At 44.8% G+C, this 12,995-nt stretch overlaps 1 protein-coding gene across 1 annotated transcript in view; it reads right to left on the bottom strand.

Annotated features, from left to right (window-relative positions):
• Agbl4 (AGBL carboxypeptidase 4) overlaps positions 1-12,995 on the bottom strand; it is a 1,414,634-nt gene that overhangs the window by 124,461 nt on the left and 1,277,178 nt on the right. The window contains exon 7 of the mRNA XM_015485024.2: positions 1,440-1,529. Coding sequence (XP_015340510.1) covers positions 1,440-1,529 — 90 coding nt within the window. The remainder of the gene's footprint in view (positions 1-1,439; positions 1,530-12,995) is intronic.

Here is a 12,995-nt window from a genome sequence, read left to right as displayed (position 1 = left end):
TCTCTCTCTCTCTCTCTCTCTCTCTCTCTCTCTCTCTCTCTCTCTCTCTCATTCCTGGCCACAATAAGCTGAGTAGCTTTCTTCTTCCATTCTTTCTTCCATGATGTGCTGCCTCATTTTAGGTCCTGAGAAATGGAGTCTGCTGACCATGGACTAAAACCTCTAAAACCATGAGCCAAAATAAACTTTTCCTCCTCTAAGTTGTTCTTGTCAGGTCTTTTCTTTAGAGTGGGGAGAGCTGACTAACACATACATTTTGAAGAGAAATTTGGAAATATCTAGTAAAGCTAAAGATGCATACATGTCATGACCCAGAAATTACATACCCATGTTATACACCTTAGAAAAGAATTTGCACATGTGCACAGGGGGAACATGTATAACAATGTAATGGCATTATTTGTGAGAAAATAATACTGAAAAGAACCTAATTATTCATTATCAGAAGAACAGATAAGTAAGGTAAACTACAAATAGTCATGGAATATAATACTGTGGTGAAAAGAAGTAAACTAGAGCTAACCCCACCAACATGGATACTTAGCAGAAAGCAAGTCTGAATGAACCAGAATAATAGTATTTTGATAAAGTTCAAAAACATGCAAAAAAAAATGCATGTTCAATTTAGGAATGTTTATTTACAGTAGAACTATCAAAAAAGATAAAAGAATGAAAAACACAAAATTAAAGTTGATGGTTATCTGTGGAAAGGAAATTAGGAAAGAGGACAAAGGACTTTAAAGGAATAGATAATACTCTGCTTCTTGAACTGATTAGTCCCTGGCATTTATTATGTTATTTAAATGTAAGTAATATATTTTTATGGTTGGCTACTGATGATTAATTAAGCATATATTTTATATGGATTAAATATTTAGTAATAAATTTAAAGTATAATTGTAAAGAAATATACTCAATCAAAGAGCATATCTTGTTTACCTTTGGTTGTGTGATGTCAAGCATGCTTCCTTGCTCACAGTGGGTATTTCAGAAGTTGTCAAGTGAATGATTGGATAAATGGGTGAATAGATAATTCTCAGTCTTTACCTTCCCATTTCAAGCCCTTCTACCAACATAAACACTGAGCTGGGGCTAGATTTCTTACTAATGCAAGCCACTGGAGACAAGAAGAGGTAGGGAATTTAGGTGACTCTGTACAGCTCAGCCTCAACATGGGGCATATAAGAAGATTTCATTCAGTGCTATCTATTCATTTATTCATCCATCCATTCATCTATTCATCCATGGGTGAATCAGGTCAATAAGTATTTATTAAAACAAAACCAAGTAGAATTCAGCAAGAGGTTTTAGAGCAATCTCTTCAAAAAAGCAAATTTCCATAATGACTCTGCATATGACAACATTGTCCCAAAGATCATCACAGTGCCCCATCTAGATGTGGGAGGCAGACACAGGACACCTTGAGATTCTCAGCTCACCTTGGCACACAAATGAAGAGGGTGTTTCCCCCGGGTGGACTCGTCCTGTGATGAATACCACCTTCTGCTCTGCCCCTTCCCGGAGATTGTCTGCAAAATAAAATGGAAGGAGGTCTCTAAGGAGGGCAAAGAAAGCTAAGACTAGGGATGGGTGTGTGGGAGGGAGGCAGATGAGGAATAGTTTGGATGCTTTACATTCATCTCTTAAATCATTGGGTTAAAACTATCAAGGCCCAGCTATTGCTGACTAATTAAATTATGTCTCTAGCTACCCCAAATTAAAAGAGTACATTTCCTTTTTATGTAACTTTGCATATCATATTAATATGTAATAGTCACAATCATCTGAAGAAGCCATATGAGTGAAGTTGAGTCCCAGAGTCAATGACTGTGACCCAGGCAGTTGTATCTTTCTGAATTTCAATGTTCTAAACTATCATTTAAGATAACAATATGTACTTCATATTGTTGTGATGACTTAAAGCTATACATTGTATGAGAGTCAGCAAATATCAAGTAGATCATGGCGTAAAAATGTTTTCTATTTGTGTTATTAATAGTAGCAGCTGCTTTTAAATTAGCCCTTTTGCATCAGGCACATTATATATATAATTGTAATCCGTAAAACAACATTAAATCAAGACAAATTTTATAAAAACAGATACTAAGACTCAGAGAATTTATATAATTTTTTAAAGGTCACCCAGATAATAGGTGATGGTAGGAGCTGAAATTAGAACCCAAGTTTTTGTCTGGTGGTGATGAAGTAACAGGGACACACCTTCAATGACTTTCACCTTCAATGACTACAAAATCAAACAAAACATGCTAAACAATTATCTTGAAGTATTGGACAATAGTCAATGTGAGATAAGCCTTGAGAGAAGGGAAACAAATGAGGCATGATAGCCCTGGCGTTCTGCCTGATGGTCCATCGCAGACCCAGGAGTTGGGAGTGGTGTCCTGAGCAGAGCAGGGAAGTGTCACTAAGGGTCAAGTTCAGCAGGTGGCAACTGTGGGGAAACTGAACTCCAGAGAGGAGGGAGCACCATAGAAAAAAGGTCGGGATATCTATGAAGGAGTCTTCTTGGGTCTTTGTTAGATCCTAAGATGGGCACACATAGGGCAAATCTTCATTCTCTAGTTTAGATTTTGAATGTTTCCCAAAGGACCATGTGTTGAAGGCTTGGTCCCAGCCGCGACACTGTTGGGAGGTAGTGAAACTTCAGGAGATGGGGCCTAGTGGAAGAAAATCAGTTCATTGAGAGAATGAGACTCCAACCTCTTCCTTTCTGCCTTTGCCTCCTAGCAGGCTCCCACCATGACATGCTGTGCTGCCACAGGCTCCAAAGTGTCATAGACTGAACCCTGTGATACCATGAACCACAATAAACCTTTCTTTCTTAAGGGTTCTTTATCTTGGGTGTTTTGTTAAGTGATGAAAAAATTGGCCAGGAAGCTGTGAACTGCCCAGTTTTCCAGGATCACACAGAGCTAGGAATTATTTGAATTCCCACCAACAACATAAATGCTTGTTGATCATTCTGGTAGGATGAGAATATTATCTAGACACATTCTAACAAAGTATTAAAAGAAGTCTGAAAAAATAGAATAGAACAAAAGAAACTTAACAGCTTGCTCTCCAAAGCCTAACTCTCTTTAAAGGAAGAAAACAAAATCCAGACACTCAGCAATGTATATAATTTGCAATATCCAGCATCTAAGAAGAAATTATTAAACATGTAGAAAAGAGGAAAATATGGCCCCAACTCAGAACCCAAGCTCTTTCTGCCACCATCAAGTTCTCCCTACATAATAATGTTTATCTTTGTGCAAATATGTTATTACATAAAAACAACAGACAAGAGTGACATGCCTGGAAAAGAAGGAGCAAGGGGAGGGTACTCAGCACCGGCAGAAGAAAGACTGGCCGGCACAGAGCAGAACAGTGACCTGAAGGAGATTTAGGAAGGAACATTGAGTGAAACTGGATTAAAGGCCCCATCCATGTTAGAGGATGATCTAGAGAGAGGGGTATAGAAATAATGAACAGGCTTTCTCTTTTTAAAATGCTGGTGATATATCATTTTTAATATGCTTCATCATCCCAACAGAAGCACAAATGTCAGAGACTAAAGTAAAAAGTATTAGCTCCATTAAACATAGTTCTAAAGGCCTACAACTTGTTTGGTCCATTGAGGTGACCAGTAGGGGCTTGGGGGTCACTGCCTCCCCTGAAAGACAGAAAGAAATATAATGGAAACAAAATGCATGAGAACTCATCCTGTGCTGATCTCTTTGCTAGGCACATTAAGGAACCAAGAGGGAGACAGGGGTTACCCACTCTGAAGAAGTTTATGGCTTAAAAGAGGAATTGAACACCTGAAATTTCTAGGACTGAATAAGCTCCAGAAGGGAGAGACTGTCACTTCTTAATGCCTTTCCCAGGACTATCCCGGTAGGTGCTGGAAACTGATTGTTGAATTAATAAATTAAAATACATTGCATAGATCATGGTGCATAAAGTTTAGATACTTACTATCTCATTTGATCATCTGCATTCTCTTATGAGGTGAACCCATTTATAGGTAAGGACACCGAGGCTCAGAGAAGAAAGGGACATGCCCAAGGTCATACAGCCAGCAGTCAATCCCTGACTCCCATCCAGCATCCCTATTGCTATCCCATCTGTCTCCTTCTTGATCCACTAACAACATTCTAAGATTGCATGTCCTCTGTATTTCCATCTACAATGTACACAGGAGAGTTTGGTTTCATTCCTTATTGCTGATGGAAATAGAGCTACTGTCTTAGCATTTATATTGCTTTTTAACTTAAAAATAATAATAAAAAAAACCCCACCACCAAGCCCTTTAAAAAATAGTACCTAACACTGACACCATCTATCCCAGCAGTCCAGAAATGATAAATGGCACTGCTGAGGCCCTCGGTGAAGGCTAACTTTATGGATGTCTCCCTTGACCCAGTATCAACTCAATTGCATTCAGCATTTCTGCTGACCACGGGGAAATGCAAAATGGGCATTATATTTGCACACTAATTTTACTGAGCCCCTGTGTCTTCATAAAATGATAACGTGGGGCTAATAAAAATCAAGCATCTCGGGTGCTAATATAAGCAAATGTTGATGCAGGCAGGTAACAAATTGCTTTGTCATTTAGGAGGCCATAAAAGAGCATTATAATCATCTTTAGGTAAAATGGATGGGTCGCCTTTGCTTAGCTTTTAGCTTTCATTTGCAAAATCAATTTAAGGTAATGTAGCAGGGTGGTATGACATGGGACCACCCCCACCCTCTCCTGTCACCAAATCCCCAAGCTGCATGCAAAACCAATTAAACATATTCTTGGTGGAGGCACAGGAATAAAGAAGGAAGTGCACTTGAACAAAGCTAGGGTAGAACAAAAAGCAAACAACACAACCAAGGACAACCCATGAGGGATGTTTGTAAAACCCAAGAGCTCATGGAGGTTGACAGGTTTTGGAGTACAAGGACACACTCAGGTGGAACTGGGGCAGCCATGCCCTGCTGTCCAGTTGAGCTGAAGGTGTTTGAAGTTAACTGGGCTGCACCAGCACCTCTAACCCACGTATGTGAATGCATGTATACACACACACACACACACACACACACTCGCAGGCACCCCTTTGTTGTTATATTCCTCTATCATCCACTATTTCCTTATTCAGAAAATATTTATTGAATACCTGTTAGGTGGTCAGGGGCTAGGGATTATTATATTCATTTTATAGAAAATCAAGTCCAGGAGGGCTGGGGTTGTGGCTCAGCGGTAGAGCAGTTGCCTCGCACATTCGAGGGCCTGGATTCTATCCTCAGTGCCACATAAAAATAAATAAATAAAATAGAGGTATTGTGTCCAACTACAACTAAAAAATAAACATTTTTTAAAAAGGAAAGAAAATCAAGTCCAGGAGAAATTGAGTAACTTGTCCTTATTCTTCTAGCTGATGTGTGACAAAGTCATAATACCAACCCAGGCAGAAACTGTTTTCAACCTCAACACTACTTCATAATCTTGTGTGAAGGAGGAAAGTAATATTACTCCATTGTGATAGGAATTAAGTAATATTTATTGAATACTTGCTCTCTGCTAGGTATTTTAAATGCATGATCTTATCCCACAGTAATCCCAGTGAAACAGTTTACCATCTCTATACCGTTTTTAGCCCTCTTTTATAGGTTTGGAAGTTGAGATCCAGAAACATTGAACTTGCCTAAACTTGCATAATAGCAAATGTGGAAGCCAGGATTAAACCTAGGTTTTTATGATTCTCAAATTTATGCTCTTAACTACTTATTGTATTATTTCTTGGAGATTAAATAGGGTCCCTATGGTGGTTTTAACATTATGTTCACCAATCCTTTGTTAATCTCCTTTCAAGAGACAGAGATTGAGTTCCCTCTCCTTCAGCGTGGGCTGGGCTTAGAGACTTGCTTCTAACAAATCGGAAACTATGAAAGTGATGACATGGCAGGTCTGAGATTGGGCTACAAAAAGACTGCAGTCTTGGGCATACTCACTCTCTTGAATCCCTCACTTTTGGGGAGACCAACTGCTATGTCATGAAGACACTCAAGCAGCCTATGGAGAGTCCCACATGGTGAAGAACTAAATTATCCAGAAACAGCCAAGAGAAACTGAGGTCTGCAAAAGCCATGTGAGTGACCCTGGAAGGGGATCCTCCAGTCCCAGATGACTGCAACCCTGGCTGAGAACTAAATGCAACTTCAGGAGAGACTCTCAGCCAGAACCACAAGCTATGTGCTGTCACATTCCTGACCCAAGAAACTGAGAGATGATAAATGTTTTTTGTTTGTTTGTTTTAGGATGCTAAATTCTAGAGCAATCTTTGAAGCAGCAGTAGATAACTTATAAATACCTCCCTGGAGACATGTAGAACCCGTAGTTAATATGTAGAACCTAAATAATTTTGCATCTTATCTATTGATGCTGTACATGAATGAGGACCAAAGTCATAATCTTGGTGCCCAGATGGAGAGAAAGCCCCCCTCCGTTTGGTCAGTTATCAGTGGATCAGTGGCTGGTGGAGCAACCAGATGTCAAGGGTCCCCAAAGATCACTAGCTGGGCCCTCTGAGGACAAAAATCTCCCAGAGGTTCACTGTCAGTTTTTATTCTCCATCTCTCCTGACATAACTTGGTCTGAGATGTTAGTGTGAAGGAAGAAGGAGGTCATGAGCTGGAAGAGGAATGGGAGAAGGATTTTTTTTTTTTTTTACATCTAAGCCTTTTTCATTTTCTTGACTTCATGATCCTTGGAGGCATCTTAAGCTCAAGAAAATGCCCTTCTACTGGCTTTTTTCAGCACTGGAGATTTAACGTGCGGCCCGTGTGTGCTAGACAAGTGCTCTACCACTGATCTATACCCCGACCCCTTCCTATTGTTTTTAAGCCAGACCAGTTGCAGACTTTTCTCCAATTCTGCAGGTTCACATTGATTATAAGCGGGAGAAAAAAATTACAAGCGGTAGCAGTAAAGCACAGTGATCTGCTGTCTGTCTGCAGGCCTACTCAGGACTAGAAGAGTCACCACTGGTTTCCCTGAGCCAGTTCTCCCTTGCCATTTCTTCCTCCACCTGGACCCGGAACTGGTCCTTCTAAAATGCAAATGGGAGCATACCACTTCCCCCTTAGCTGCTTAAAAGTCTTCAGCAGCTCTATTGTTGGCAGAGCGAGTCCAGCCTCCTTAGCATGGATCCTGTCCCTGGCAGCTGGTGGCCACACTTCTGTCCAGCCAGCCTCTTCCACAGGCCCCAACCTCAGCTACCTCCTGGCATTCGCCCAGACACGACACATCCTCACACACCTCCACACAGGGCACGTGTTTTCCTCCCTGCCTCCATCTCGTCTGTCTGCCTCACTCCTACTCAGCCTTTGAGATTCGGTTGGGATGCATCTCCTCTGAGAAAGAAAGTGGGAAACTAACATTCCCCAGGGACCTGTCCTTGGGCAACTGGGTGCTAATGTGGTTTATGTGATTTCATCAGCACAAAACATGTCATGCTGAAGGTAATATGAGGGTGTCTTTGTGCTGTTGACACTGGCAGTATAGAAGGAACGGGGCAGGGCTGGGAATCATTAATAATAAGAACACAGTGAGGTGGTGCAGAGCTTCCTGTAGGTCTGGGGGCATCAGCAGATCCTTCTTGGAGGCTCAGTGGACATGTTTGGACAGATATGGGACTTGATGCAATTGAAGGCACTCAGGGCTAGCGTGGTGACCTGATTAGAGGGTGAATCCAGTAAGTGGGAAGAGCTGGACTGGGAAGGACTCTGGTCCCTGTGTTTCTTCTGTCCCCTGAGAGGATCAACATGGAAAGCCTGCTGACTTCCCTGGGTCGTAAGTCCTTAGGCAAGTTACTCACCCACTCCCGGCCCGAGTTTCTCACTTGTTAATTGAGAATAATAATCTTTAGCTCACAAGATAAACCTTAAGAGACAGTCTGTGTCCCTGCCATGTGGCTTCACCTGGAACATCAGGCATTGTTTACTGAGTGACAAGCCCCAGGAATAAGCGTCCTCAGTGCTAGCACTACAGATGTCTGGATGACTGTTGTGGGGGGCACTGAGCACCCCTGGGCTCTTCACACAGATGTTAATAACCCTCCCCACCCAGTTATGACCATCGAAGACGTCTTCAGACGTCACTAAATGCCCATGTCTCTTGGGAGTCAAAATAGCTCCTGGCTGAGAACCACTCTCCAACAAGAGCACTCTGTCATTCAGACTAGCCTCGTCACTACCTTCCCAGCAAAGCTTCAACGCCCCTGGTCTGCTGTCTTTGCCCCAGTTCAGCTCCAAAAACCTCTCCAGATACCAGGTCCTCCCAGGCCACAGGTCCTCACTTCCCCTGAACTCATGGCTGGACCCCTCGTCGGGTAATAAATCATTTGCTACCTTGCTCAGGCAGGGCCGGAACCTTGGCTCGTGTCTGCCGTATCCTGGGCTCAGCATCTGCTCTGCCGAACCTCCGGGCCATGTGGAGAAAACAGTGGTGCTGGCAAAGTTTATTTTCAGTTCCCGACTTTGAGGTCCTCCCACTCCATTCCTGCTAGGTTCAGATCTCCCAGGGCCTAGAATTCCATCTCTACACAGTCACTTCTTTAATGCCACACAGCTAGGGATGGAGTGTTCTACTCTCCGTGAGCTGGAAGAAGAAGACAGAAATGATCCCTGAAAGGAGCCTGCTCCTGGCTAGAAATAAAGCATTGGTTTGGGAATTTCAGGCTTTGAGGATAGGCGTTTTTCTGGTGCACTTCATATGTCTTCACAAATTAATGTTTTGCAAGGCCTGAGGACATTTTTAAACTGCAGTTTGACCTTAAAAGCAGGTCTCTGACTTGCATGAGACTCACAGAGCCCATCAGAACTAGTAAGCCTGTAAGGTGACTGAGAAGAACATACTCACTGTGCAGTTAAGGGAAGAGGACCAGAGAGACCAAGTGTCTTACCCCAGACCACCCAGCTAAAGAGTAGTCAGGCAGATCTGGAGTACAGGGTGTATGACTCCAAATCTGTATGGCCTCTGTTCGTGGCACTGTGTGCAGGGGGCAATGTCCACTCAAGCTGTCACCTGGAACGTGCCCAGAGAATGTCTGTCAGAGAAGTAAAGGAAGCCAAATAGGTGCAGGCCTCAGATCCAGGTGGCTTGGGTCAGCTGAGGAGACCCCACCTTGACAGTCACAGGAGCATCTCTGAGCCTCCCTCTTCAGGCAGGCTGCCCCTTGCGGGCACAGGGCTGGCACTCCAGATCTGGCCTCAGGTAGGCAGGCTGATGGCGAGAGGCTCTCCCTTCCACTGTGGGTCTTATCCCAGAATCCTAGAGGCATCTTCAGGAAGTCAGACCCAGAGTCACCTGCTCAGAATACCTACTGAAAACAGGGCCCTGGGAAAGGAACCTGGAGACTTTGAGATTCCCAAGCAGGAGCCTTCTGGGATTGACCTTGGGAATTCTTGTGAGACTTGAAAGTTGGGCACGATCAGGATGAACTCAGCAGTGACTGCAATCAATCCCCTGAGGCACTCTGGGCTGGAGGGCCCTTCCTAGTCATCTCAGGAGGCCAGGGAGCTGGCTCTGTGACCTGCATTAAAGGAAACTGGACATGGCAGGGACATCTCCTCGGTCAAGGTTGAGTGCTCCTCCCCAGGAGACACTTGGCTGTGAGCTGTCAGTCACCACGTCTCCTGGGAACCTGACCTGGTCCTGAAGGGGGATCTGGGCCATGCACACAGCAGGCACTCCGACAGCCATTAGCTTAGGCAGCTGAGGAGAGTAGGGCAGATCTGAGGCCCCAGAGACAAGAAGGCTGAGGGCGATGGACTTTCTTTCTTTTTGATAAATTCAGCACACGTTTTCTAGCACTGACCACGTACCAAACTTTGAGCTGGTCCCTGAGAACATGGTGAGGAATCAGACTGTCCCTACCATCCAGATACTCAAAGACTAGTGGAGGAGAAGGGTCAAGCCTTCAATCTAAGTCCTGCATCTACTTATATGACCTTGTGCCCTGGGAGCTTTCACATTGTCATCTGCCAAATGAGGACAATAACAGGTCCATCCCACGGAGATCTTGTAAGAATTAAATAAGATAACCCAACCTTATAAGTGTTCAAACCTGGTGCCTTACAGATGGAGCTGTCTTTGTCTGACCACCTGATTCTACAGATGCTTGGGGTCACCAGACGCTAAGTGACAGGACAGCCACAACTTTGCCTATCTTTGTCACAATTTGCATTTCTAGTGCCTGGCACACAGAAGGTGCTCAATAAGGACTTGTGGAGTCATGGGTCTCTGCTGCCCTTTGGTTGGGTGAGCGTATCATCTAGCACCAAGTGCCCAGATATTTTTCCCAGCTGCACCCTGCCTCTGGAGTCACCACTCCCAGACTCCAGGAATTCCTCGTGGGGTTCAGCTGCAGGCTTATTACCAAATGCAAACTGAATTACGTGGTGCCCTTTTACAACAAGGACAACAAAAACAGTTTCCCCAGGAAAAGAGGGCCAGGAGAGGTGAGAGCCGAGATGAAAGTCGAAGACAATACTTTCTAATCAAACTTGATAAATATGTAAATTAAAGCAGCTAAACAGTTGGCTTTGACAAATGACTTCTCCGTAATGGATTTTTCCACAGCGAAAGGCGAGAGTTCAGCCTGCCTGCAAGAGGCAATAAGAGCTTTCTCCTGTTTACCGGGCACAGTGGGAGGATGAGGCTGAGCTGGATTCTCTGAGGAAGAGCAGGAAACTAATCCTTCTTTTACTAGATGCCCTTTACTGAGCATCTGCTAGCTGCCAGGCACAGAAGCCAGCGGTTATAAATCTAGAACCTGCAGAAGAGGTGAGAGTCCCTGCCTTGTGCATGGGTGGGAAGGGCCAGATTCCCCAGACTCTAAAGCCTGAAGTCCACAGAAGGGCCAAAGCAATCTGTTGTCAAGAAACATAAATTAATTCTCTCCAGTGGTTTCTTTGCCATCTGAGGGTCTCACCAATTCTATGCCTTACAGCTTCCTCTCACTCCCCAGGACCTGTCAGCATGGGGGTGTTTATAGAAGAGATCTGTTTTTAACTTGCTGCACAGCAACAGCACACCCCTTTCCTACCCTTCAGTCGTCTGCTTTTCCATCTGTCAAAGAAGCTGTTGGAGTCAGGAGAGCTGAAGACCCAGACATCAGGGGGCAGATTGCAGATTCTCTGCCCAAGAAAAGACATTCTATTTGAGGGTGGGGAGCTTGTGTGTCAATAACCCACCAGAGCACTTGCTAAGAAACTGATGATCCTAATGGGTTGGAATAGGACAGTCAGGTGAGTGGCGGCTGAAGAGGAGCAGACTTTGAGCCGCAGAGTAGGTCAGGCACTCAACACACCCTATAACCCAGTCCCACTGCGCCCTGTGAGAATGGTAGAGTGAGGCCAAGCACATGGCCCAGGGCCGTGCAGGCAGCAAGGTGTGGGAACCTGGTCCTTCTATCTTTGGAGACCAGTCTTTCTTCTGACACCTGCAAGGAGGAAAGTTAATTTCCCAGCTACACCAAATGAAAGGGATGTTACTCTGTGTAGACCTGAGTGTAGGCACGTGCTCACATCTGCTTCTGACCCCAAATTCTACAAATACCTGATTTTTGATGCAAAGTCATCAGAGTGGAGGTGCAGACAGAAATCCAAGGTTAAAGGTTTGAAAGACTCTAAAGATACAACTTCCCCAAGCCGCTACATGAGCATTCCAAGTGCTTCAGGAAAAGTTCCTGGTAGGGCTGGGAGTAATATGATCATGACCTCCGCTGAAGATCTGCCTTGCCCAATGCTGGAGGAATTTAGATTTGAAGAGGATTCTTTCTTTCCTATTGAGATCTTCATTGACTTGTATAAAAATACTACTTTCAATCTCAAATCCCCACTGGCATCTTTATATAAGCACCGAAAATGCTACTGGGCTTTGGAGATTTCATTTAATGAAGGAAAAGTATTTCTATTAAAGACTGTAATTTTTTCTCTCTCAACACAACATCTTCAGAGGAGTCAGGGAAGCCGAATTGTTCCAGGCTCTGAGAAATCGAAGCAACCCACGCCTCACCAGAGAGGTGGCTACACAGACTACAGATGGAAGGCAGCAGCCAGGGAGGGCAGGGGTCAGGAACAAGGGAGGCCGGAGTAAAGATAATAACCAGACTCCACGTACTGACGACTTCATAGCCTTGGTGCTCACTGGGGACATATTCTGTTGCCCCTGTCCCTGCTCAACCCCTGCCACAGTGTACCAGCAGCCTGAGCCTCTGAGTCCACCCTCAGGCAGCCTGTACTAGTCCTACGGTGGCTTCCCTAGAGGCCAGGAGCTACCTCAGGCCTCTCTCCAGCCTGCTGCCCACCTGCCCACCTCCGGGGTCTCACCTCTAGCTCTTTGCTCACCTGCTCCTCACACCTGGCCAGCAGCTCTGTCCTCTGTCCAGAGGACCCCTGGGTCCTCAGAGGTGACCCCCTAAGAACACTAGCCCTGGTGACCAGATGGCAGCAAAAACTTTGTCTTTTAACTACTAAGGACTCAGATCTAAAACAGTGCCTACTGTATGCATGTGCTGACTGCATATTGACAGAGCCCAGGGAGCACGGCCAAGGGTTACTAAGTGATGTGTGCTGGGAGGAGGAGGACCGAAGACTAAGAACCAAGAGGTGGCTGGGGTCAGCACGCTGTCCAAGGTCATCGCTGGTCAGTGGTGAGAGAGGAGCCCAGCGATGAACCTGACAGCCATGCTCCTTCCCCTCGCCAGGGGCTGGGCTCTCTCACAGAGGCCATGGTTGCCACGGTGTCTGCGGGGGTCTAGGGGCAGGGGCTAGTGGAGAGAGCATGACCTAAGATGTGGCTGTGCCTCTGTCCAACTGTTTCGTCTTGGGTAAGTCACTCAGCCTGTAGGTGCCTCAGTCTTCTCATTGGTAAAATGGAAATAATCATAATATTCATCTTACTAGGTATTGTGTAGGACTAAATGAGCTAAAATATGCCA

Source organism: Marmota marmota, unplaced genomic scaffold (genome assembly GCF_001458135.2).
Source record: "Marmota marmota marmota unplaced genomic scaffold, marMar, whole genome shotgun sequence".
NCBI classification, from domain to species: domain Eukaryota; kingdom Metazoa; phylum Chordata; class Mammalia; order Rodentia; family Sciuridae; genus Marmota; species Marmota marmota.
This window is presented reverse-complemented; position numbering and strand designations above follow the sequence as displayed.